This window comes from Limanda limanda, chromosome 1 (assembly GCF_963576545.1).
Source record: "Limanda limanda chromosome 1, fLimLim1.1, whole genome shotgun sequence".
NCBI lineage: Eukaryota > Metazoa > Chordata > Actinopteri > Pleuronectiformes > Pleuronectidae > Limanda > Limanda limanda.
The window spans coordinates 2,930,580-2,958,382 of record NC_083636.1 but is presented as its reverse complement, the minus strand read 5'-3'; the positions used below and the strand labels follow the sequence as shown (position 1 = coordinate 2,958,382).

Sequence of the window (27,803 nt, the reverse complement as noted above, 5' to 3'; positions counted from 1 at the left end):
GAGCAGAAGAGCTCAGGCTCGTTCACGACGAATCAGACTCACGAGGTTTTTCTGTTTTCACCCGACATGAGGACACCGTAATTTATTTAAATATCAAAACAGTTTATAAAGATTTTAAATAGTTAGACTTAGATATCCTGACTTTTATTTTGTAGTACGGCTCAATCCCTGAAATCCAACATTTCCCACAATGCAATTGCACCCATTGGACGATACTAGCTGTCAATCAGAAGATTTCACAGCCCTGATGCTTTATTCTCTATTATGACAGGAAAATAAAACATGTTTAATCTGTTCTCACCGATTAGAATCAACTTGGAGAAAAAGGACAAAAAATGTGTTTGTACAGAAATCACCTCAATGTGAAACAGTGAAATATTTGTGACGTAAACAAGCGGCTGCACGTTGATCCCGTCTGAAGCTGAACCGTCAGAGAACAACAGAGGAAAGAACCAATCAGCTGCTTCGGTCGTGAGTCGTGAGTCGTGAGTCGGACCGAGAGCAAAACGTTCAGGCTGCTTTTTGTCCGGAGGCGAATCTGCTCGGCAATATGTTCCCGTGTTGTTGTTGTTGTTGTTGTTTGTGCCCCGTGGCTTTAAACGACTGAGATTAAACTACGGGCCGCCGCCCCTTCCTCGCCGTCCCGCCCCCCCCCCGCCCTGTCCCCGGCGCTCTGAGGCCGTTCACATCACAGATAATTATCCTCTTAATCAGAATATTTATTACAGATCAGACTGAAACTAATCTTTTCATTATTTAATGTGGGAAATTTCTTAAATGACCACCGGGTTTTATTTCAGTGGTGTAAGCTTATCAAATATTAAATATGATTAAATCTATTAGTGATACGTTAAATACAGGAATTAAAAACAGCTTATTAAGTTCCCACATATGTCGGTCGAGGATAAAGCAAAAAAAAAACAGCCGAGGAAAATCTCTAAATGTTCAATTTTAATACTGTGAATATTCAACAGTAGATTTTCATCTTCCTGCATCTGTCCCATCGAATCAAATTAAATATTATACAATTAAATTCACCAGAGTTCCTCATCTCAACCTGATGTTTTCAAAACATATTTTTCCAAAACTACTTTCCCAGGAGCATCAAGTGTTTTCAGCCCAGATGTTCTCAGCTGATGAGAATCACACCTGAGTCCTGAGTCCAGGATCCAGAGATTTAAGAGCTTTTATCACGTTTTTAATATTTTGTGACTGAGTCGTTCATCCAGCTGCTGCTTTAAAAACATCCTTAAACCATTTCTATACATTTATAATCTTTACTTTACGAAATGTCAATGTGGATTTTATATATTATATCAGTGTTTTTCTAATAACAGTTGCTATGGTTTGCATTTGTCTCTAAATCTGAATCTTAACTCATTTTAAATGTATTTACATCTTCCTATGCAGCCTGTAAAGCCCTTTGATTAGTTTGAAAGGTTTTATATAAATAAAGTTATTTTTATACGTAACAATTGAAGTTTACATTTAAAGTTCCTGTTTGATTTCTTGGTTTTTGGTTTATTATTTATTTCCACACTGCAGATCTACGTCTTGTACGTGAACTCAGTGTTTGTGCTATTTTTTTAAAAATGTGACGATGTGTCATTTTAATTAATTCATTAATATTAATTGATGTAAATATTTGGACGGTGTCACATTCAGACAATTAATCAATCTGTGTCGGATCAGCGAATCTACAAAAAAAAACTCTTAATTCAATTTGAATCTATTAAATTCAGATCTAATCAAAATGATGCGCGATTACACAAATCCTCATTTTCTGACGGATTAACCCCAAAATAATCTGATGAGAACGTTACTGAGCCGCTCCGAGGACTCGGGGTCTGAATGTCGAGGGTTTGAATCCCACTCCCCCCCCCACCCCCCCGAGACCAAACGCACTAAACAGAAACATCACAAAGTCGTTGAGTCTCTTGTTTGAGGAACATTATTTCAGGGATCAGAGTTAAAAAGTGATTTAAGTCTGTCAGCTGTAAAATCCACTTTTACACAACTTGACCTATTTCCTTTTGAATCCACATCACAACACATCAGGACTTTGAGCTAACGACGAGGTGACAGGTGCATATTTCATGTTTTTTTATAGATCACATTTAATAAGCGTTAATGACTCATTTAGTAACGTTTAGTAACGCGTGTCAGGAAGAGTGATCACTTCCAACACGTGATTTTACAGAACTAACACTTTGAGGTGCAGACGTCTCCTGGTTGAATCAGGACGGTTTACAACCAGTCAAACCAGTGAAACCAGTGACAAGCTTCAGTTCAATGAGCTCAGAAATAAACCTGCAAATAAACTGAAGTCTGTTTATTCCGGTAAATACTGTTAATAATGTTAAAATCCTTTTGGGTTGTATCTGGTAAAAGGAGACGTTTGTTTGTTTTTTTAAAAATGAGTCGAGAAACATTTACAGTAAATTCGGTTCCGTCAGTTAAAGCTTGAATGTTTCAGACGGACAGAAAACATCTGGATTCCAGTGGACGAGTGACGTTTTCTCCTGTTTATTCTTAATTATCCACTAAAAACCGATGGAGAATGAATTCACCCGCAGCAGCTGTTAAACCCAAACACTGGCTCTCTGTCGCAGTTTCACTTTAAAACCCTTAATGAAGAATCTGTTTTATTTATTCTTTAATGATTGCGGGCGATGTTGTCGACGCCGGCGTTGTGTCTGCGAGCGGAGACGAGCTCGCTGGCAGCCGGTCGCTCGAGTTTCAGCTTCACGAGTTAAACGCCGCTGACACTTTGACAGCTTCCTGTTCTAATAAGACTCAAACCAGGTTCCTTCCCTCGATGTCTCCTGTCACAACTGTGTCAGTTTATTATGGGAGGTTTTTTTCTTTTTTTGGGAAAAGATGGAAGAAGAGGGAGAGAGAGAGAGAGAGAATGTGTGTGTGTGTGTTCAGTGTGTGTGTGTGTGTGTGTGTGTGTGTGTGTGTGTGTGTGTGTGTGTGTGTGTGTGTGTGTGTGTGTGTGTGACAGACAGAGCCAGACGAGCAGGCAGATGTTTCCTCTGTCTCTACTCCGACTGTCTGAGGAAGACTGACAACAGCTGGACCAATGCCAGACACACACACGCACTCACACACACACACACACACACACACACACACACACACACACACACACACACACACACACACACACACACACACACACACACACACACACACACACACACACACACACACACACACACACACACACACACACACACACACACATATACACACACAGCCACCCTATTTTCCTACAACCAAATTGCACTGAGCAGTTTCATTTTTGTTGTTTATTATTTGACTTTACCGATATTTGTTGTTTAAAAGCTTGACTGAAGATTCAGCCACTGAACCAAATCCTGTAAATAAAGATGGACGACACGTCTCCACTTCCTGTAGGTGAACAGAAAATGAAGCCAAAACATCCTGGACATAAGAACGCAGCCATCTTGAGCTTTTGGAGCCACAGTCTGAATATTCAACGGCCGATAAACTCATCACAATATTTAAAGGTGTATTTTGACTTTTAGTTTGGCTCATGTCCCGTTTACACCTGAGTTTCTGACCTGTACTGCAACCACTCAGCCACTAGGGGGCGATTGAGACCCTTTGGCTTCACTTTAAAGGATCTGACCCGTCGTCCATCTTCACTTACGGTCTCTGCTCTGACTCGTACAGACGGACTTAGGTGTGATTGGTTTTTTTGTTTGGCCTCAGAGACGTTTTGTCTGATTTTCATGTTCGATTAAGACACAAATGAGAAATGAAAACCTGAAGCGGTGAGAGAACAGAGGAGGATTAGAGACGTGGAGTTGGACTGTACCATGTTGTTTTCTTGGGTCTTTCCCTGCATGCAGCGGTCGCTCCGTCTGTTAGGAAACGTTTCTTCTCCGTCCGACCTGAAGGAGAAACATCATCAGCTCTAAACTCAGACTCAAAGACGAACTCTGTCTCTTGTCTCCCTGAGGACGTGGAGCTGGTACCTGAGGGACAGTCTGAGGATCTTCTGGGTGAAGAGTCTCAGTCTCTCGCTCTCTTCCTGGTACCGGAGCAGGTCTTCACTCAGCAGCTGACGGAGGGAGATCACAGCCTCCTCCTGGAACACCAGCTCCTCTGATTGGACCAGACGCTCGGTGATGGAGGCCTGGAGCTCCCGATAAGCGCACACGTGGAACTGCAGAGAATATGAAACCACACGTTTTAATAACACGTCAAACTTAGATGACACTGAGCAACACTCCAGCTGTTTGCTTAGTTAAAAAAATTAGAAGAAAATTATGAAGAGTTAAGAGTATTTTAATCATATGATTGTTTTGTCTTATTGTTCAAATATAAAATAATCATCTTAGGTAATCATTCTTATCTTTCTTCTCTTAAATACAGCAAAATTAAAAAGTAAATATGAAGTAAACATAACTTTTTATCCGCTTTTACTTTTTTCAAGGCAGTTAAATTCAACAAAATTTAGTAAAATTTAGAGTAAAATAACTATTCTAGACGGACTTGTTTTAATGAAGCTGCTAAAACCGATAAAAAATAAGTGATTTGACTTCAATTATTAAGTTGGAAACCCAAGTTAATAAAAGTAGGTTTACAGTGAAATAAATGAATGAGTAGATAAAACGTTATTGCAGTTGATTATAAATATTTGATTATCTTAACTCTCTTTGAAGTTTGTTTTTTCAAATATTGATCACTATGAATTGAATTTAGTGTTTAAATCTGAATGTTTACCTAATTTTTCATCTATTTTAAATTATTTGAATTGCATTTGATGTATTTTAAAAGAACTATATAAATCTTCTTATTTGATCTAGCTTTGTCACATGCTGTATTTTGCTGTGTCACTCACACTCGTCTGACGCCTGGAGTTCACTTCCTGTTCGAGCTGTTTCTTCCTCTGGTGAAGATGAAACAGTTCAGAGGTCAGAAGCTGCCGACGACCTTCGATCTGAAACAGTCTGAAAACAAACAAACACGGAAAACTTTAGTTTATAAAAAGCTCAACTTTTGTACTGTAACATCTACATTGTCTCATTTCATCTGGAACTTTTGTGTAAAGAGACGTTGTCCAGGGACAAACGTAGACGTGGTTTTGGGATTTGAACCATCAACCCTCCCTCCAAGCACCTTCTCTCCCGTCTGCAGCTTTAAAAACCACAAACCAGCAGCGTTCCCACATCAAACGCTCGACCTGCGTTCACCCGGTTCAACGTGACAGCGTTCGCACCTTCAACAAACACCACCGAGTTTTCATAGACACACACGGAGCTGAACATCAGATCCTGAGTCAGAGATTAATAATCCATGTTCAAAGACTGAAAACCACAAACTCACCACAGAGAACACTGAGCTACAGTGTGAAATGTGAACACTGCTACAATCTACAAGTCCAGAGCAACTGCAGTTTATAGTTTTTGTTATAACACAAAAATGTTTACAGCCAGAATTGCCGATGTTTTTTGAAACCATGAAGAAAATTTCTGTGACTATTAATGGATTTCAGTCCAGCTGGGGTAAGTGGATATAGCACATCAGTAACCGATGAAGGAAACAAGTGAATATATATAAACTACACAAGTTGTCCTAACTCTAAATATGAAGTAACTTCTCTCTATATTTTTTATTTTCCTAATCTATTTGACTTCTTTGTCCTTATTTCCAGGAATTGTGTTGTTTTTCTAATAATAAGAGATATAAATATCTGTAAAAACCAGTCGCAACAGAAGTTACACTCAACGAGGACACTGCAGTACTACTTGTTACAGTATTAGTACTACAGTTCAGGAGCATATCATATTTTAATAATATGAATAATGATGATAAATGTATTTATAAAGCACAAATCATGCATACAATGTGTGTTTCACATAAGAGCAAATCAATGTTTAAAACTAAATGAAAGAATCAGTATTAAGAAACAATCGTTAGTTAAAACATGTCAGGAGAAGACTGAAGTAAGAAGATGTGTCTGAGGGTTTTATTTTGAAAATGTCTCATATTAATAACATTATTACAGCGCAGCAGAAGAAAGGCACTCAGTCATCAGAGTGTAGTGAAGCATCCGTCCACCAGGAGGCACTAAACCTCTGTGACAGAGAGAACAGCAGGTGAGAGAGGAACGAGAGAGTTCTGAGGGTTTCTGTGCGGTGGAAAAACTGAAGCAGGTAAAGATTGTAGAGGAGGAGGAGGAGGAGGAGGAGGAGGAGGAGGAGGAGGAGGAGGAGGAGGAGGAGGAGGAGGAGGAGGAGGAGGAGGAAGAGGAGGAGGAGGAGGAGGAGGAAGAGGAGGAGGAGGAGGAGAAGGGGGAGGAAGAGGAGGAGGAGGAGGAGGAGGAGGAGGAGGAGGAGGAGGAGGAGGAGGAGGAGGAGGAGGAGGAGGAGGAGGAGGAGGAGGAGGAAGAGGAAGAGGAAGAGGAGGAGGAGGAGGAGGAGGAAGAGGAAGAGGAGGAGGAGGAGGAGGAGGAGGAGGAGGAGGAGGAGGAGGAGGAGGAGGAGGAGGAGGAGGAGGAGGAGGAGGAAGAGGAGGAGGAGGAGGAGGAGGGACGGAGAGATATTCGTGAAAAAAGGTCAAAAGGATGAAAAGGAGTGGAATGAAAATAATAAACCAACGACTCAGGAAGGAAAATAAGACGAACAAGTTGAAGGAGGAAAAGTTCAGAGGAGGAAAAAAAAAAGGAGAGGAATGTGTAGAATAAACAAAATGCTTTGGCAGGAGGAGGAAGAGGAGGAGGAGGAGGAGGAGGAGGAGGAGGAGGAGGAGGAGGAGGAGGAGGAGGACAGTGCCTTGCTCAGAGGAACCATGGCAGCAGGAGACCAAGGGAACAAGACCTGGTTACTCATCATCATCATCATCTTCATCATCATCATCATCATCTTCATCATCCTCCTGTTTTTCTGACCAATAGTTCATGACCACACGTCATCGTCTGTTCCCAGATCAGCGTGACCTCTGACCTCTAACCTCTGGGCTGCTGTCGTCCCACAGGAGGAAACGAAGTTAACAGGAAACTGTAAATCAACGAGCTCCTCCTCCTGCTCCTCCTGCTCCTTGTTAACCGGCTCCGTTATCAGAAGACATGAAGAAGGAGGAGCAGATTACGGGGGGGCGGGGTCGGCAGAGGTCAGCTGGGTGTTTTCCAAACTGCTGCTCCGCCTGTTGGTGTTGGCAGCGAGAGGAACTCTCATGGAGGAGCCAGATGAGAGACTGTGTTTCTGTTTCTCTGTGTTTCAGTTTCTCTGTGATTCAGTTTCTCTCTCTGTGGGAAAACACCTCAGAGAACTGATCTCATCCGTCTCCATCAGACACAATCTCCTCCTCAACCTGCTGCTTGTGGCAGTTTTCATTTATCACCTGATTCCACAAATGTCTGTTGGTCTGAATTCACAAATAAACATTCATCTGATCGAATCCACGCTTGGTACGTTTGATCTCAGCAGCCATGGGAAGAGTTTTGCCGAGTTTGGTGCGATTTGGACACACGATTAATAAAATTCAACAAACAGGCGACCATTTCTCTTTACTCCTGCTAAATTACAGGGCTTTTATTTTGAAAAGTTGTGAACTTTCTGCAGATAAACCGTTTCTCACTTCACTCTGTTCATAAACAGGAATAATTCTGAAGTAGCTGCGGAGCCTCAACCAGACAAACCTAAAGGTTACTGGTTCTGTTCTAGATTAATGTTTGTTTGATTGTCTCCTCCTCCACCAGCAGGACGTTGAGACAACAAGCGCACCTCAGCGGAGCAGGGCGGACTCTGGTGTTGACAGAGAAACATCTTCGGTTATTAAAACGACCAGTTGATCTGGATGTTTCCAGTATTAATAACAAAGTGGATTTATGAGGAGGAGGAGTTCCCTGTGACACCGTCTATTTTAAATTCAGTTAAGATTCATCGAGCTCCAAAGAAAACAAAAGCAACACAAACACCTGAGAACTCGGTTCCTATGCATTTCAATACAGTTTCCACAGAGCAGCACCTAGTGGCCTTAAGGGGAACTGCAGAGTTAAATTAAGACGACAAATTGAGTCAAATCATCTTGATCGCCTCCTGGTGGCTGGCTGTAGTTAAGGTCATGAACATTGCCTGCTCCATGTTGGCAGATGGGACATGAACCAAACCAACAAAGTAAATGTTAAATACATTTTTCTCGAAGACGGTTTCCAAGTTGACATCTTCCTCGGCGTCTTCTTCATGTTTGCTCCTCTTCTTCATCCTGAGATTTTTGTGTTCTTCCAGTTTCGGACGTTTTCCTTCTCACATACATTTCAGGACAATGTGCAGAATCAGTTCAGGTCTGAAAGCAGCTTTACTCTCTGTGGTTTGGTTTTAACTGGAAGAACTTGGATTATAAGTGGATTATAAAGTGTGTAAAATATAATTGTGACTGTACTTTGTGTTGTTTCCTCTTCAGCTGCTTTCACATGATGCTGCTCAACATGGCTGCAGGAAAAGTTTGCTGCAAAAGAACCTTAGAGACGACTGGGATTAAATCCTCTCTCTGTTGTGGGAGAAGAGTTTTATTATCTCGACAAAGAAGTCGAGCTGCAGCAAAGAGTCGGTTTCCAGAAGTTGCTGAAGTGAAAGCAGCTTGTGATCCACTGAGAACCTGAAACAAGTTTTTATCTCCATCGGTCTTCGAGTCTCAGCTCCGTCCTCTTTCCCAGAAGCACAGAACTCAGTGTTAAGCTTCCATTCAAGAAGCCGAGGAAAACCCCGGTGAAATGAAAGCAGGGTGACGTCTTCTTCTTCCAGTAAAGCCCAGAGGACACGAGCGGGGGGGAGGGGCGGGGGGGTCGTGTTGGGAAACCTGACTTGTCAGAGCTTTTATTAGAGAGCGACTCATCTCCGCTCGTTAAGACTTTCATCCCAGCTGCCACAGGACCTGATGGGTCTTGGCGATAACGGTTGGGTTGCCGGGATATGATCAGACCAGTGTGTGTGTCTGTGTGTGTCTGTGTGTGTGTGTGTGTGTGCTGGGTGTGAGTCTGCTCGCACACCTTGAATCCTGAGATGTGTTGCAGCTTGTCGGGGTTTTGACAGAAGTGAGACCGGTTGACTTGTGTCTTTGTGCCAAACTGCTCGTCGTGGCACGAGAACAGCGATTAGGAAACCGACAGGGTGAGGCAGCGGCCGAGGACCAGCTCGCCGTGGCCTCAGCACCGGGATCCGGAGAATTCACCACAAATCACCGTCTCAGCAAAAAAGTCTCAGAAAGGATCTCGATACAAGTTCGGTCAAAAACAAAAAACGAGACAAACGCAGGAAGAGAGATTTATGCTGAGATGTGTTAAAGCTTCACCGGCTGCTGGACCATCCAACAAGATCTGATGATATTAATTTCACAGAGACGCCTGTAACATATATACCACAATATATACGACTATTTATATAACCATCAAACAGCCTTTTGAAACTGTGAGGACCAACCAAAATGTACAAAAACACACAACTACAGCCTCAAATGCATAAAAGAATCATTCACTTTCGTTTTCTCACATCAGTCACGCTTTCTCACACACACACACACACGCATGTCGCACACACAGACACACACACAAGCTCTCACACACACACACACACACACACACACACACACACACACACACACACACACACACACACAGACACACACAGACAGGCCGAATCCTGTTGTTTCCTCCAGCCGAGCAGAACCTGCTGCTGTTACGAGATACCAGGAAACTCCAGCCGTTGGTTTTCAGCTCTGTGACAAACCGACACGGAGCCGCCTCCCACTCACATGTTCAAACACCACAGGTCACGCTGCTGATTCCACAAAACACCTCCGTCTCACCGGGAACTGATTTTTGCCTCGCGGAGCAGAATCATCAGAAGACGAAGAAGGAGGAGGAGAGAGGACAAGATGGACGGAAGCAGGAGGAGAGAGACGGTTGTTCGGTGCGTGTTAATACAGAATCTATCATTTGAGTCATGAGATGATTATTATTATTATTTGATGCTGTGAAACGGGATGAAACGACGTGATTGAAAGCTGAGCCTGAGTCATGATTGGTCAAGAGCGTTTATCGGCAACACCTCGATTCCAAACCAAGATAAAACCTGCACAGGCGCCGACTCATTGGCACAAGATGGCGGCGTCTGTGTCCCAGATGTTCTGCCAGTCGCCCGTCTGTATCTACTGATGCACTCTCATTCGTTCTGTACAATATCTGCGTCCATAATCGCTGACTCACTGTGTGTGTAAGTTGCCGAGCTCGTCCTCCGTCTGTCTCCGCAGCTGCAGGAGGTCAAAGGTCAGCACCTCACTCCAAACAGCAAACCTCCACAGTCCTTCACTTCCTGTGTTCTCCTCACTCACCGATCCCTGAGCACAGCAGGAGACGGGACCAGTTACAGCAGGTGGGACGAGCCCCTGGTGGTTGACTGAGCCATAGGTAGCTTAATATGACAGTAATCTATAGTATATTTATATATATCAATCCGATATTTCCATAATATCAGCATCTGAAGAAGCAGAAATCCAGACTCAACAGCTGGAAGTGGCTGTTTTCAGAGAGTGAATGTAATAAAGCTTTTGACCACTGTCAGTTCTACAGGATTTAAAGAGATATTCATATATATATAAATATGTTTCTGAAAGACAAACCCAAACCAGGGTGAAAAGGAAAACTGTGAATTTCAATGAAAAAAGAAGCTGACAATAAAAAGACAAAACAAATTAAACTGATGTTCAATTAGTCATCGTCATGCTTTTCAGTCTGGAGAGTATTTAATGTCAGAAAGGATCTATACTCATCTACTGATTCACTTTGACACACATAACAACGTGTTGAGTCCAACAGGAGAGAGTGATGACTCAGCAGGAAGAGGAGGAGGGAGAGGAGGAGAGAGATGGAAAGAGGAGAGGGGGAAACAAAAGGAGGACATGACAAGTTGAGATGAAGTTGAAAGAACTTAAATCTGATGTGACTCGTCTGAACTCGTCGAGGTGACGGAGTGAGAGAGCGACTGGGAGACGAGAGAGCTGAGTCATCCTGGAAGAACATTATGATCTGTCTGTCTGTGTGTGTGTCTGTCTGTCTGTGTGTGTGTGTGTTTGTGTGTCTGTCTGTGTGTGTGAGTGTCTGTCTGTAGGTCTGTATGTCTGTATATCTGTGTGTGTGTGTGTGTGTCTGTGTGTCATATATATCGATTGATAAATCAACAAAATAATAATATTTGGGAGATTACAGAAAGCACAGTGTTTTTACGAGATCAAAACATCAACTGCTGCTTTTGTCTTAGGATATTTATTTGACTTTGGATAATTAGATAATATAAAAGTTCGACCTGACAAATGTACTTTAAGCTCTTTGTGATACTTGATTTAAATTTGATTTGTATAACTTCTGTGCATTGACATTAAACTCACTGAGGATAATTTCAAAAACACAGGTTTAATTTGATTTTGTCTTCAGTGCTTCGTTTGTATTTCTCATAATTAAAAGACACTTGACACCCAGAGCAGGACAGTGAACGGGATTCAAGCTGCCTGTCTGAACGCAGCCTCTGGAGACACCGACAAAACGCGTGAAAGGAGAAAGAGAGAACGAAGGACAAGAGAGAAACAGGCAGATTCCACAGATTCCCTCTGAGATACAAAGAGAAGAATCAAGCAAAGCACATGAAGCTGCTGAAAACCACCTGTTGGGAGGAATGTGGTCTGAGCAGCGTCGAGCAATTCGCCCCGAAGCAAAGACCCAAGGTTTAAAAACAACACAACAAAAAGAAAACAGCTGACTCCCACTTCAGGAAAGAGACAATACATTATTCCTATTATTTGAACTTATATTCTTGATTTGATGACTGGTTTATAACCCATTTTCTGTATGAATGTTAATAAAGAGATTTCCAGTATTTACCAGGTGGTTCTCAGAGACGGGAGACAGCAGCACGTCCTCTTCTCTCAGCTGAACTTTGTCCTCAGAAACGTCCTCAGTGTGTCTCTGGATCTCTGGAGACTTTACAACACAGACACAGAAGAGTTTCACTATTTGATTTCCTCTCACACTGTTGTCATAACAACGACATGCGACAAATTGTTTCTGCTTGAATGTCGAGACGCAAACGTCAGACGGAATTAGGGCAACACCCGATGAGCCAAACACGCCGCTGTGATTCTTGGACGAACTTTTTCATCGGTGTGGAATGGAGAGAGACAGGAACCACAGGCTGAGCAGACTGCAGGTGTAAAGCAGTAAAATAAAACATCTAACAGTTTGTGACCCGGGGAAAGTGTCACACCGAGCATCTAGGGGATCGAACCGCCGACCCCATGGTAGGAGGACAACCCACTCTAACCCCTGAGCCATAAATAAAGCTGACTGGACACAACTGGACACACGATCACAAAGGTTTATGAAAAACTGTTTTCAACATGTGGTCGATACAAGTAAAAGCTTCTGCTGCGACTTCTCATTCATTCACCACTGGATTATTTATAAATTCATCTACTAACGTCAAGTATTTAATAATTCCAATGGATATAAAACATCAAACTGTATCATTATTTTTATATTTGATATAAGAGGTAAACCCAGATATTTAGCTCTGAAGGAAAAATGGTTCAAAATTACGGTGAAAGTCAAATCTCTGTAAGAAGCCGTTGATCAAACCGGGAAACTTTTGGTTTTCTTAAGAATAAACTGTGAAATGCCTTTTGTCATAATTCATGTTGAAGCATGTGTAGATAATATCTCTTATCTGTTGTGTGACACTGTTGTGACTTCGCCCAGATTTGTCTGATCCTGAACCAGTTCCACCCAGACTGAAATCACCATAGATTTATATATAAAGGCTAGATGTCTCGTTCAACGGAGCCGGACGTCACCACATGGCGGCCATCTTGCTACAGGCAGCTCGCTCACCCATAACATTGTGTTGGTAGTGGTAAATAACCATAACTTGCTCAATTTTCAACCGATTTTTAAACGATCTGGTTTGTTATAAACGTCAGAGATGTAGTTATGACACTGCATAAATTATTCATTTTTTCTTTTAGAAAATAAAAATTATTCATAAGTACACAGTGTCATATCTACATCTCTGACATTTATAACAAACCAGATCGTTTAAAAATCGGTTAAAAATTGAGCAAGTTATGGTTATTTACCACTACCAACACAATGTTATGGGTGAGCGAGCTGCCCCCTAGCAAGATGGCCGCCGTGTGCGGACGTTCGTATCCGTTGGCCGGCATCGCAGACGAGACATCTAGTCTTTATATAAATATATATCTATGGAAATCACCTCCACCTGAACAGCTGCTCTGTGCCGAGGTGGCGTCCGAGAGGAGAATTCACTTCTACCTTCTGAGTGGCGGCAGAATTAGAAGAACAGAAGTATAAACACAAACTCAATAATCTAGAATTGTCTGAAAAGCTTCCAAAGGAAAGTGAAACCATAAAGAACCAAAGTGCAGAACGATCAGAACCGTTAGAGTCTGGTTCTGAGGATGAGGATCGATCATGTGACGTGTTCCTCCCGAGCCGACCCTCAGCCGGAGGAAGTGTCCCGCCCACGACCATGTTCGTCTCAGAGAGGGAAAACAATCTCTCCGTATAGAAACACTACAGATGGACAACAGGTAATTATCTCCAGACGAGTGGAAGCAGCCGCGGCTCGAGTGGGCCGGGGGTCCGCGGCTCGAGTGGGCCGGGGGTCCGCGGCTCGGAGCTGGCGTCTGATTTAATGAAACGTAAAACAAGTGGCTCTGTGTTTGATTCTCTCTAAGGGAGGTCACGTGACCCGACAGGAGCCCGGAGCAGCTTCCACACACAGAACCGGTCGGATCCGGTGTTTGAGCGGGGGGGGATTCAGAGAAGAACCAGAGGAGTCTCATTATAAAGCAGAGCGCTGCCTGGTGGACGTGGGCTGCGGTGATTCTCTCCTCGTTAGACGCTCTGACCCCGGCTGCTGCAGATGATGTTTCTATTCTGCTCGTTTGTTTTTTCCAAATTGTTTCCCCCCCGCGCAAATCATAATTGGGAAAACAAATTAGCGGCGTGTATGAATGTGATTTGTGTGAGTTTGTGTCACCGAAGCTCAACCTGAACAAAACAGTTCTGTGCATTAAACCGAGAAGAAGCAAAACATGCAAATGATCCGAATGTAGTTGTTAAAAGGAATAAAGTTATTCACGAGACGACAAAATGAATAAAACAAACTTCAACACTTCACAGAGGTTAACTGTGGTGAAACGTACGAGTATTAATGCTTTTTAAAAACAATGCTACGGCTTTATAAAGACAAGAATAAGTTAACTCACTTAAAATCAACCATTAAATTAATAAAACTATCAAATATTAAGGTTTTAAAAAGACGACTTCACTTATGAATAAACTATAAATATTCATGTTCCTCCAGCGCGGAGACTATTGAGGACCATACATGACTGAAGTATGAATATATAAATAAATAAATATATAAATAAATACAGAAATAAATAAATAAATGTGGAAATATATTTAAGACATTTATTTAGACATTTCTGTTGTTATTAACGTATTTATTTATTTATTTCTGTATTCATTTCTGTATTTCCTTTTTTATTTATTTATACATTTCTGTATTTATTTATTTATACTTGAGTCATGTATGGTCCCCCATAGAAGATGACGAAATGAATAAAACAATCTTCAACACTTCTCAGAGGTTAACTGTGGTGAAACGTACGAGTATTAATGCTGTTTAAAAACAATGCTACGGCTTTATAAAGACAAGAATAAGTTAACTCACTTAAAATGAACAGTTAAATTAATAAAACTAACAAATATTTGAGGACTTCCCTTTCTCTCCAATGCTTTAAAAAGTAAAGTTTCTAGAATACTCACTGCAGGAGAGAGAGACGAGTTCATGATGACACACAGACTCACAACTGAGACCACAGGGGGTTTCTGTGTGTGTGTGTGTGTGTGTGGGCTTCACCACTGTGTACATGGAGATGACCCTAACTACGACCCCCCCCCCCCCCACTGACCTGAATGTGAGTTTGTTAGTTAATATCCGGCCGGAGAGTTCTGTGCCTGACTGATCAGTTTACTCAACCTGTGTGTGTGTGTGTGTGTGTGTGTGTGTGTGTGTGTGTGTGTGTGTGTGTGTGTGTGTGTGTGTGTGTGTGTGTGTGTGTGTGTGTGTGCTACATTCAAGTTCTAAGCAGATTTTCAGAATGTAGTGAAATAAAGTCTAAACTTTTCCTGCAGCTCCTGATGAAACGTCTTGGTACAAACCAGTAATGTGTGTTGACTTGTGTGTACTTACTAAACAGGATAGTATATCTACTGTGCCTGTGTGTGTGTGTGTGTGTGTGTGTGTGTCTTCATGCTATATATAAAACGTATTAAACCAACTAATTGTCCAATTATAGACTTTAAATCCAGACAAAACTAAAGTCTGTGTAAACACAATGACGTTATAGAAAACATAAACACGATGACACGTCCAGTCAGGTCGACTTAAGACTAAATAAACCACGACTTAACCGGAGGCGGGGCCACAGGGATCCACCCCACCCCCTGCCCCCCCCACCCACCAACCCATGACAGAGGAGCCCCTCCCTCCCCAGGGTGTGACTGGGTGAGGCCCGAGGACGGTGTCACATCGCCAAGTCCACACCTTGATAAGCTGGCAGGTATGAGGTGTGGAACCTCCCACACACACACACAGACACACACACACACACACACTCAGACACACACACACACACACAGACACACACACACACACACACACACACACTCAGAGACCTTTATGCAACAAGCAATTACTGAACATGATGAGTGTACTTCCTCTGGTGAACACGAACATGAAACTTTCTGTGAACTGATCTTTCTACAGAAGTTGAATTAACGAATCTACAAACTCCAGGTGAAATAATATTTGTTGAAAAACTTCCTAGAGGTTAATAATATTTCCTGATACAATAAAACTTTGAAAAACAAAACCACAAAGTCCGATCTTATCATCAGAATCTTTTGAACTGATAGAAAAGTCAGAGGTGGATGTAGTTGCACCATCATGATGACTACACATCCTTACTCAGCAGAACGACCTGTGTGCGGAGAAGCACGCCGCGGAACTCCCTTACCCAGCATGCCTTGCAGGTGACTCACGGCCGTGGAATGTCACCTTGTGTGCGAAGCGTACTTTGAACCAGTAGGAGCTTTAAACTGGGAGAGAACAACTGGTTCCATTAAAGATTGATTATGATGGAAACTACTTTTCACTGCCCTGTAGAAACTATATGGATTCACAAACAACATTTTACATTAAATCTCACAATAAATGACTTTTTCTTTTATATCTTGATAATAACTTTGTATTTTATGATTTTTGGCAAATCTGTGAAGTGTAAAAATCATTTTCTTCAATATATTATCAGGAACTAAATTAACATTTTTATATAAAAACTCAAATCAAACTTTCTACGTCCTTTCCTCTAAAACAATGAAAAATCAAATGGAAAAACACCCACTACTTTACTACTTCAATATGTCAAACCAAAAAATAAAAGTCTATTTGTGAAACTAAGAATGATTTAAGCTTCAAGCTGCTTTTCTTTAGGAAAAACTTCAGGAGGAGGTTTAACAGCCTCCAGGATTCTGGTTTCACACTTTCCAGCAGATGTGTGAGTTTGACCCTGAAGCTCGAGGACGAGGTTCCAGAGTCTGAGATCAAAACACATCTGAAGGAATGGAAAACCATCAGCTGCTCTCAGACCTGCTCTGAACTCCAGAGAGTTTCCTGAAATGTCCCAGAGGTTCTGGATGTGAGAACAAGTGTCAGAGTCAGTCAAATATCTCAGGATGAAGAAGAGGAGGAGGACACGTAGAAGACGAAGACGTGAAACACAAACTCCAGTCTCTGTGTAACTGTATATTTGTCTCTTTGTAAATTCTGATATCTGCAGCAGGATTCAGAATTTAAATAAGCCTCACGTGACGTTCACTGTCCCGTCGGAGGAATCAGACAGATCGGTTTCACCGGATCGTCTTAATCCAAACTGGATCGTGCAGCGGGTTGAAAAGGGGGCGGCGGCTCAGGTGACTCCGCCTCTTAACAAACACCAGTGTTAAAACAGTGGAACCAGTTCATCTGTGTTTAATGATGCGGTGAATAAAAGATTCTCCTGTATTTGCTCTGTGGTCGTGTTAAATGAGGCCGAACCGAACCAGTTCCTCTGTATTTAACTGTTACACGAGTCTCTCTCTCTCTCTCTCGCTCTCTCGCTCGCTCACACTACTTAAAACTGAACAAAAAGAAGAAAAGAACATGAACGTGGGAGGAATTCTTCATATCATGTTCCAGACTTTAGTCTCGTCCTGACCAACCTAGTAAGAGAAGAGATGATGTGACAGAAAAACGATCCAGATAAAGAAGTATCAGGAAGTTGAGTCTCAGACACTTTATCTGAACACAAGGTTAAACTGAGCAGATCCAGATTTCTACAGATTCATGATCTGAATAGAGATCTGGATCAGACAGAATACTCTAACCATCCGAGGGAACACGTCTGTGTGATATCAACAGGGTTTAAGAAAATAAGAGAAGTCTCTGATTGGTGGAAGTCTCCGTTACCATGGAAATGTTCAAAACAACATCGAGAATCATGTTGTCAACGATCAGTATATGCTTAACAACATATTAGACACAATCTAGGTCATTTTCCAACACAACAAGGTTAATTAAAGTCGTAACACAGGTTTTTTTTATAGGTTTGGCACAAAGCTGCTCTCAGGGCCGGGCTGAACTCCTCCCAGAGACTTGGCCGGGAATAAAAGATGGAATGAAGAGCTGTCGTGAGTTTGACAGGTAGAAGGAAAGACAAGTGGAAGGAGAGACAGGTGGAAGGGAAGACAGGTGGAATGAGGACAGGTGGAAGGTGGACAGGTAGACATGAACATACAGGAGCAGACAGGTAAAGATTGTTTTCATATAGAAACATGAGTTTGTCCCGGGGGAAAACAGGGAAAATGTCAAAAAGACGTTTAAGGAAATGATCAGAATCTACTGATCGCTGCCAAATTGACTTCATGAGTTATTCCCTGTCATTTGTATGGCCACAGATGATGTTTAGAGCTGAAGCATGAAGCAGATTGAAGCAGATCAATGTTCAGTCCCTGCAGCCACGTGATGCCGTGTTTATATCTTATCGGTAGAGTTTAACCCTGAACTCATCCAGAAGTTATCCAGAGGAGCTGGACGAGAAAACACAAATCTCCAAATGTGTTAAACAGACTTTAACCTGCTCCTGGAGCCAAGTCCACGTTGTGTCTGATCAAACCCACGAGAACAGAACAGTTCAGAGTCCGAGAGATGTGACTTGTTGATGTTTTTATCGTAGTGAAACCGAAAGAATACAAAGTTTGGAGAGGAGGCATCGTTTCTAAGAAGAAGGATCAGGAGAGACTTTGTGATGTAAACAAAAAACTGATTTACACGTAGCATTATATTCTGGATTATTACGTTATATTTTCATTTGTCAAGATGAAGATAAAACACCGGAATGACCTCAACTCTTAAATCCTTCACCAGCATCCACATATAACTGTAGAGGTCATATTTAGATTTTCGGATATTAATTCCCTTTTCGGTTGCTGTTTACTAAACTAATAATTTCCTCAGTATTCAGATTTCTGCAGTACCACATCATCATATCTAATTAAACATGTTTGGCAAAGATTTGTTTAACTGCTTTTTGAAAGTTTTAAACTCAGAGAAAGTGTAATTTAAAAACAAAACTGTGAATGAATTAGTCAAATGAGCCTCAAACCAAATTTTCCACTCTTAAGCTTGATTTTTCATGGAAGTAAAAAAACCAAAACTCATTATAATCAATTTACCATTTTCTCCATCTCTGCAGGAAAAAAAAAAGCAGACGGATGATGAGACTTTCGAACTCGTTCAGTTTCTCGTCTCTGCTTCGAAACTAGAACATCGACAAAAACAACAACATGTAATCTGCGAGCTCCGCAGCCCCCCCCCCACACCCAGCACCCACCCAGCCTGCACCCACTCGGCCTCCGATGAGGCTTAATGAGTAATAAGCACCGGGTGACCACGGTTTTGGAGTCAAGCCAACTTTCCCAGATGCCAAATTGAGGCCTGGAGCGACTTCTCGATGCAAAACAACACTCATTAAAAGCAGCAGGCAAAAAAAACAAGGAGCCGTAAAAATGCAAAAGATGCGTTTTTCAGGAGAAGCTTCTAAATGACAGAAGTGAATAATGAGGATTTTCTCAGGTGGAGGAAACGAAACACACGCGTGACCTGGAACCTGGAAACGTTTCGGTCTGAACTCTGAGTGAAGCTGGAGAACCTGAAGCTTTCAGACGAGTTCCTGACGATCTGACACGTCCCAGTTCACTCAGGTGGAGAATAAAACCTTTTAGAGCCGAGAACTGAATCTGAATATCAGCGACTTCGTGCAGGAGGAGAAGCAGAAGAGGAGAGAGAGAACTACACGTGATAAACAGATGAAGGAGAAGCAGAAGAGGAGAGAGAGAAGTAAACGTGATGAACAGGTGAAGAAGAAGCAGAAGAGGAGAGAGAGAACTAAACGTGATAAACAGGTGAAGAAGAAGCAGAAGAGGAGAGAGAGAACTACACGTGATAAACAGATGAAGGAGAAGCAGAAGAGGAGAGAGAGAAGTAAACGTGATGAACAGGTGAAGAAGAAGCAGAAGAGGAGAGAGAGAACTAAACGTGATAAACAGGTGAAGAAGAAGCAGAAGAGGAGAGAGAGAACTAAACGTGATGAACAGGTGAAGAAGATGCAGAAGAGGAGAGAGAGAAGTAAACGTGATGAACAGATGAAGAAGAAGCAGAAGAGGAGAGAAAGAAGTAAACGTGATAAACAGGTGAAGAAGAAGCAGAAGAGGAGAGAGAGAACTACACGTGATAAACAGGTGAAGAAGAAGCAGAAGAGGAGAGAGAGAAGTAAACGTGATGAACAGGTGAAGAAGAAGCAGAAGAGGAGAGAGAGAACTACACGTGATAAACAGGTGAAGAAGAAGCAGAAGAGGAGAGAGAGAACAAAACGTGATAAACAAGTGAAGAAGAAGCAGAAGAGGAGAGAGAGAACTACACGTGATAAACAGGTGAAGAAGAAGCAGAAGAGGAGAGAGAGAAGTAAACGTGATGAACAGGTGAAGAAGAAGCAGAAGAGGAGAGAGAGAACTCAACGTGATAAACAGGTGAAGAAGAAGCAGAAGAGGAGAGAGAGAACTCAACGTGATAAACAGGTGAAGAAGAAGCAGAAGAGGAGAGAGAGAGAACTAAACGTGATGAACAGGTGAAGAAGAAGCAGAAGAGGAGAGAGAGAACTAAACGTGATGAACAGGTGAAGAAGAAGCAGAAGAGGAGAGAGAGAACTAAACGTGATGAACAGGTGAAGAAGAAGCAGAAGAGGAGAGAGAGAACTAAACGTGATGAACAGGTGAAGAAGAAGCAGAAGAGGAGAGAGAGAAGTAAACGTGATGAACAGGTGAAGAAGAAGCAGAAGAGGAGAGAGAGAACTCAACGTGATAAACATCCCACACACGAACAAAAGGACTTTCTTTAAAAAGATAAAATGTTCAGAATGCAGTGTTACCATTCCGAACATTTGTCCGTGAGTGCGTTCACCTCCAGTCGAGGCTCCGCCCTCATTCCTCACATTCCCCCCCGGCCACCTTCCCACTTTCCCATGATTCACTGATCTGATTGTGACACGTTCACAAGGTCATCGATGAGATTTTTATTACCTTCATGACCCTTTGGATGAGATAAAAGTATAAAACTGCTCCTTATAAAACACTTAATTCAGGAGAAACAGCCCCAAACTAAATATCTAATTTAATTTGTTTGCAGAGAGCGAATTAATCCATGTAAAACAATTATATGAATTCTTTTTGGATGCGTGTTTTCCAGTGGTGTACAAAGTACTTGAAAGCCATACTTGAGTAAAAGTACAGATATCTTACCTGAAAGTGACTTCGTTAAAAGTAAAAGTCACCGGTCAGAAAAAGACTTGAGTAAAAGTCTTAAAGTAGCTCATATTAAAAGTACTTAAGTATCAAAAGTATCTGGTGTTGAAATGTACTTAAGTATCAAAAGTACAAGTACAAGTACCAAAATTAAAAATGCAAAGTGCTTTTAATAGTAGTCCTATACAGACACAAAACAACCCAAAATGTTTCTCCTCAAGATTTATCTCAACTGACTGAAAAATGATAACAACAATATGAATATAATGTATATAATGTATAATTTTACAAATTTTGAACCCTAGATGAGAGAGAGAGAGAGAGAGGTAGGTGTGCCAACCGCTGCTCAAGTAACGAGCCAGTTTGAGTAAAAGTAAAAAGTCGTCAGGAAAATAAGTACTCAAGTAAAGTACAGACATGTGAACAATCTACTTAAGTACAGTAACAAAGTATTTCTACTTCGTTACTTCCCACCACTGGTGTTTTCTGCACATGGCGTCCATGGAGTGTCTGTCGCTGCAGCTGCAGAGAAACACGTCAGCTAACTGTTGAGTGACAGATGCCTCCGAGGCTAACACCTCCACGATGAGTGATTCTAGACTCAGAGCAAAGTTCGTCTCTGTCAGAATAAACACTTAAATCCTGACGCTGACATAAGAACGCTTTCCCACGGGCAGGAAGCTCCAGGCGTAAATAAAGATGGACGACGTCTCCACTTCCTGCTGAAATATTCGGAGGGATCCGGGGATGAAGCCGAGGGATCGAGGATTTCCTCCCGTGAGTAAAGTGTTAATATGAAACAGCAAATCCTTGTAGAACCTTAACACTCACAGATATTTAATTTAACTCAAAGACAGATCGATGTCAGTGAATAATTGTTTAAGGGAGCTTTCTCCCGCTGCACATTCCTCTGTGTTACTGATTGATCGGCAGCAGATGCCACCGCCGGGCGTGACTCAGACGAGACGCCGTGACAACAAGCGGCTCGTTCAGCAGGAAGATCACAGCTCATACTGTTCAACACGGCCACGCCCACAGCAGCCACAACCCCTCGCTGGATTGTTACAGACAGAAATCACATGATTTATGAAAATTAAAGCTCTGATGACGTCAGCGTTCATCTAATAAACTCAGATTATTCTTTGCACTGTAATTAATTGCCGATTAAAGATCCTGAACACTGAACTATCTTCTTTAAACACGTGATGGTCGTGTTTGCTTTTCGTCTTATTCCCTCTGAGCCGACCGTTTTCCCCCGTGCAGGAATCGAACGTGTCTCGGCCGGGTTGTGCGACGTGTGCGATCACTTCTGCAAACAGGAAACAGGAGGAGAAGTGAAGCTGATGAAGGAATGAGGGCAAACACAGACGTGCGTTTCGTGACAGCCGACGGACAACACCCTGAACAAGAACTCATCACGCACCCCTGCTACACAATAACACACACAGTTGTGTTAGAGCCACTGTGAGGACACACATCTCTGACCTGTGACCGTCTGAGGAACTGCAAGAAACAGACTCAACAGATCAGATAAAGATTCACATCGCAAACGTGTGGTTTTAAGATTTTAAAAGGAATTTAAAAGGAATAACTGCAAGAAAGTAGAGGATGTAAGAAGTTGTTCAATTAAAACCATCGAGTAAAATGTCAGAGTTTGAGTCCAGGTGAGAAAACAGAAGGGAAATGTCTGGAAACGTAACTGTGAGCGAGTGGACGAATCCAAATATCTCAGGATGAAGAAGAGGAGTCATACACGTAGAAGACGAAGAGAGAGAGAGAGAGAGAGAGAGAACAGTTGTGTTTTCTCGTTGGTCTGGTTGGTCGACTGTCTGGTTCCAGAGTCAAGGGAAAGAATGTAACCTCATTAAAACACATTAAGGTGGGAGAAAGAGAGAAAGAAAGAGAGAGAGAGAGAGAGAGAGAGAGAGAGAGAGAGAGAGAGAGAGAGAGAGAGAGAGAGAGGGTGTGAGGTGTTACCCTCGGATGAAGATGACCAGTCTCATTCAGATTAGATGTGACAAAGCACAAACTCTTGTTGCAGATCAAGTTATTTGAATTTGAAAGACAAATGAGATCACGCAAGATTTAAATTAAGGAGGGAGAGAAAGGGGGAGGGAGAGAGAGAGAGAAAGAGAAAGAGAGAGAGAGAGAGAGAGGGAGGAATCCGAGCGAAGAGAGTGAAAGTTTGATTCTGAGGTTTACAGTTACTCAGCAGGATCAGATTTCAGGGAAGACGTGTGACAGTTCCTTTGAATTCAGGATCCACACGAGGTCGTTTGAAGGAACACGTCCACAAAACATCAAACGGAAGAATTGTTATAATTAATAAATAATAAGAGGATGGAAATAAAAACCGGAATGTTCCCACGCTGCTGGTTTGAATGAGCCTGAGGCGCCAGGAGTTATTATTCACCCGGAGCTGATTAATGAAACTTTCACTGCAGCTCTGTGATCTCAACAGTCACATAAACATCGATACCTAGTTTTTAAATAAACAATAACTGCGAGTTTATATTGTGATAAAGTTTTGATGCTGAGTCGAGGAACAAGACTGAACCTGCAGAAGAAGAACGGTCGACTTTCATCCTGATTAGAGATCGAGACGGTTTCATTTTCACTGAAACATGAGAAGAATCAAGTTTCCAGACGATTATAAAAGTGTAGAAGCAGCAGAAACTGATACTCTTTCTATTAATGCTTCTGTTTATACATGTGGGTGAATGCATGTATTAATACGTGTTTATATATGTGGATGTATGATGTCACACACAAACACGTCTACCTCACCTACAGGTCAGAGTTTGTGAGTGAAGATGAGACAACAGCAGCAACGTTTAAAAAAGAGAAGGAAAGTGAAGCGGAGGAGGAGAAAGTTTGGTAGAACAAGAGAGGTGAAGAGAGATTGAACAGAAAAAGATGGATAGATAAAGACGGAGGTGAAGACAGAAGGAGACGTCAGAGATGCTCAGAGACAAGTTAAGTCTGGGTAACAACATTCCTCAAGAAAACACTTACACATGCACGACTGACTTCAGAGCTGCAGCACAGACGAGCTCCGGACGACACAAAGACACACAAACGCACAAACGTAAAACGCACAAACGCACAAGGTGAGCGTTGTTGATCTTACACGACAACACAAAGATTTTCACCAAGTGTGGTGTGAATGTTACTTTTCAGGGTTTCACCAGATGATTAAGACGGGTCAAAGGTCAACTGTCGACAAAGCTATGGATTATAAAAAACGACCTAAAGTTAAACATGTGTATCAACAAATGGAAGGAATGATGTCATCATGATGTCACTATGAAGTCAGATTTATTTAATCCAGATTAACCAATCATTCGTCATCGTACGATATAAATGACGCCATGATTACATCACTAAGAAAGAGGAATATTAAAATAATAAAAGCATCGATATCTATCTAATCTCTGTATCTATAGCATTGTCAGATGGAGGTGAATACTTCACACAGAGCGTTAGAATCAACCCTCCGATTAATTTCTAATTTATTAGCCAACAAATAATCTATTGAACCAGATCATCAAGATTTAAAAAAAAACTTTTACTGTGACGTGTTCTGTCTGTGACGTGGAATCTGTCTGAATCTTCAGGAAGCATCAAGACCAACAGGGACAGAGCTTCATGTCTCAGAACACCACCTGAAGGTCAGAGGCCCCCTGTGGTCAGCTGGGGTACTGCCACTCATATTATTATTATTAATGAGGCCGTAGCTGTCAGCGAGCGGCGGCACGTGGAGACGCTGGAGGTGACATTAGCGGCCTCCGCCCAGCTGAGGCTCAGATAACGTCTCCTTCCTGCAGATCTCTTATCGGACTCGGTGCAGAGTGCAGGAGGACTCGCCCTCTGGCCGAGCCACGCTTTGAGAAAACACAAACAAGAATCAATGTTTCATAAAAGGTCAGAGGTCGTTCAGGCTGCCCAGAGCATTGTTTTATAATCCTCACGATGTTTCTGTCGTGAACCTGAAGCGTTCAGACTGAAACTGAAACTTGGAGGCGTTTTCCATTAGGGTTCGGGTTTGATAATTGTTCCACAGCAAACTTCCACAAAGTTGACAGCGTGTGGTGAAGTGTTGTTAAAGCATCAAGATCTAAGCTCACTGGAAAACAACCAAGTCTGAAACACACAGGAGAAACTGCCAGTGAAGATGTTCAGCTTCAGAAGAGCTTCAGGACATTTTGGGATTGATTCTACAGATCTAACCTTTCTACATGTTCCCTGGCTGGTGATTGGATGATTGATCAGAAACCTCCAACTTTAGTTTCAGTGTCTTACTCAAAGCATCACCTCTCTGCTCTCCGGCTGCATCACAGTTCAAATAAGATTCATTGAAGTTTTGAGTGTTTCTAGAATAAAAAACTTTCTCCTATAGTATCAACTTTATGTTTGTTTTGTGACACTGACTTCACCTCAAAGTGTGTAACTGAATTAAAGCTCCAGGAACAAACTGTGTGGATCTGAACTCTCAGAAGTGATTTCTCTGTGTCTCAGTTTCCAGCTGCTGCTTCTCTCAAACTCTCCTGAAGACACAAACTGCAGGATCCCTCTGATCCCAGTAGATCCAGAACCAGATCCAGAACCAGAACCAGTGCAGAACCACCGGGTTCCAACCCACGCAACAACCAGGAGGAAGCGACGCAGCGGTGGAATCCAGCCGGTGCCAGTGAGCGTGAGTCTGTGTGTGTCCGTGTGTGTGTGTGAGTGTGTGTGTGCGACCTCTCACCTGGTGCCGCTCCCTCTGCTGTGGTGCTGTGCTGCGGACTGACAGGCTGCTCTCTGCGGCTGACAGGAGGAGGACGAGGAGTGGGAGGGTCCTGGTTCCTCTCCACCTGGCTCCACCTGAGGAGGAGGAGGCGTGCGTAATGTGCGTAATGTGCGTAAAGTGCGTAAAGAGGGCGCGCACCACGCAGAGCAGCCCGGGGATCCACCTTACGCGTCACAGGTGATTTACAGGAACTAAAAATCATTTTGACACAAAGTTACACTTCACCTCTCACTGTCTCTCCCCCCCCCCTCTCTCTCTCTCTGGTGACACCATGCTGGGGGGTGCAGCTCCAGTGTCTCACCAACATGGAACTATTGGAACTATCTCAGGAATGTTCACCGCCCATGAGACACATGTTAGAATGTGAGTGTACTCATCTGACGTCACCAGATAAAATGCAGATGTTCTGAATCACCTGGATTCCATTTATCTGTCTGTCTGTCTGTCTGTCTGTCTGTCTGTCTGTCTGTCTGTCTGTCTGTCTGTCTGTCTGTCTGTCTGTCTGTCTGTCTGTCTGTCTGTCTGTCTGTCTGTCTATCTATCTATCTATCTATCTATCTATCTATCTATCTATCTATCTATCTATATGTATGTGTGTGTGTCTGTCTATCTATCTCTCTATCTCTCTATCTATCTATAAATCTCTTCGGTCGGTCGGTCGGTCGGTCGGTCGGTCGGTCGGTCGGTCGGTCGGTCTGTCTGTCTGTCTGTCTGTCTGTCTGTCTGTCTGTCTGTCTGTCTGTCTGTCTGTCTGTCTGTCTGTCTGTCTGTCTGTCTGTCTGTCTGTCTGTCTGTCTGTCTGTCTGTCTGTCTGTCTGTCTGTCTGTCTGTCTGTCTGTCTGTCTGTCTGTCTGTCTGTCTGTCTGTCTGTCTGTCTGTCTGTCTGTCTGTCTGTCTGTCTGTCTGTCTGTCTGTCTGTCTGTCTGTCTGTCTGTCTGTCTATCTATTTGTCTGTCCGACCGTCCGTCCGTCTATCTGTCTATAACAGAGGCCCACTAACCTAATGATTTAATTTAAACTAAATTTAATCAGATCTAACGTCTCTTGTGTTTAAACGAGACCAAACTTTAACCACATTGATATCAGCCAGGAGCGTACTGAGGGACTCTTGGGCCCCTGGTGAAAGTGACTTTGGGGCCCCCGGCTTTGAGAGTCTCGATCAGTGTTCGGATCCAGGAACCTTTTTATCTCTTTCTTTAACATTGGACATTTCACACTTTGTTCCCCAGAGATAAATGGGACATATTCAGAGGACTGATGTCTAAGGACAAGTGTGTGGAGTCTGGAGCTTGGTTGAATTAAAGGCGACTGTTCGGCCTTGATGGAGGAAAGAAGCTCCTTCTAGTTTAATCAGGTTTTCAGTGAAGGATGTTTGGATGAATGGATGCATCACATAAATCAAAACTTTAATCTCATCCTAATAAATGAAAGTTTTCCTGAAAGTAGCGACAGGAGACGCCCCCTGGAGGCCGAGCCCGGGACGACCCGGGGACAGTGGACAGGGTCAGATGTGGACGGGCTGTTAGATAAACAGCCGCTGGTTGCTATGGGTGTGAGTCTGAACGCCGAGTTACGCTTTGTGTTGTGCAACACGGGCAACCACTCCTCACATTCCTCTGGAGCCGAGAACACACCCGTCAGCACACACACACACACACACACACACACACACACACACACACACACACACACACACACACACACACATCATCCCTGTATTGTTGTGTTGAGGCCCTTTGATGAGACACAGACCTGAATTTAAATATGAATCTTCCCTCAGTAACAGGTTCAGGTGGATGTGAAGATGTGAGTCACCGGAGGGAAGCTGCAGCAAATCTGCGTCTCAGTCTGAAGGAATAAAAGTGAAATGTGGATCTTCATCGTGAACAAAGCTCGTGATCGAGGAGGAAGCAGCAGGAAGAACTTAATGTCCGTGTTGGTTTCAGATCATCTTCCACCTCCACAGACCAGCTTCTGTTTTTAACCTCCACTTGTGTGTTT

At 42.7% G+C, this 27,803-nt stretch overlaps 1 protein-coding gene across 1 annotated transcript in view; it reads right to left on the bottom strand.

The window, feature by feature from the left end:
- Window positions 1-26,004, bottom strand: part of LOC133010310 (uncharacterized) — a 38,681-nt gene extending 12,677 nt beyond the window's left edge. The window contains exons 1-7 of the mRNA XM_061077847.1: window positions 25,941-26,004; window positions 25,761-25,819; window positions 11,909-12,007; window positions 10,241-10,371; window positions 4,877-4,985; window positions 4,008-4,198; window positions 3,848-3,923 (exon numbers count right to left, since the gene is read on the bottom strand). Coding sequence (XP_060933830.1) covers window positions 3,848-3,923; window positions 4,008-4,198; window positions 4,877-4,985; window positions 10,241-10,371; window positions 11,909-12,007; window positions 25,761-25,819; window positions 25,941-26,004 — 729 coding nt within the window. The remainder of the gene's footprint in view (window positions 1-3,847; window positions 3,924-4,007; window positions 4,199-4,876; window positions 4,986-10,240; window positions 10,372-11,908; window positions 12,008-25,760; window positions 25,820-25,940) is intronic.
- Window positions 26,005-27,803: the final 1,799 nt, after the last annotated feature.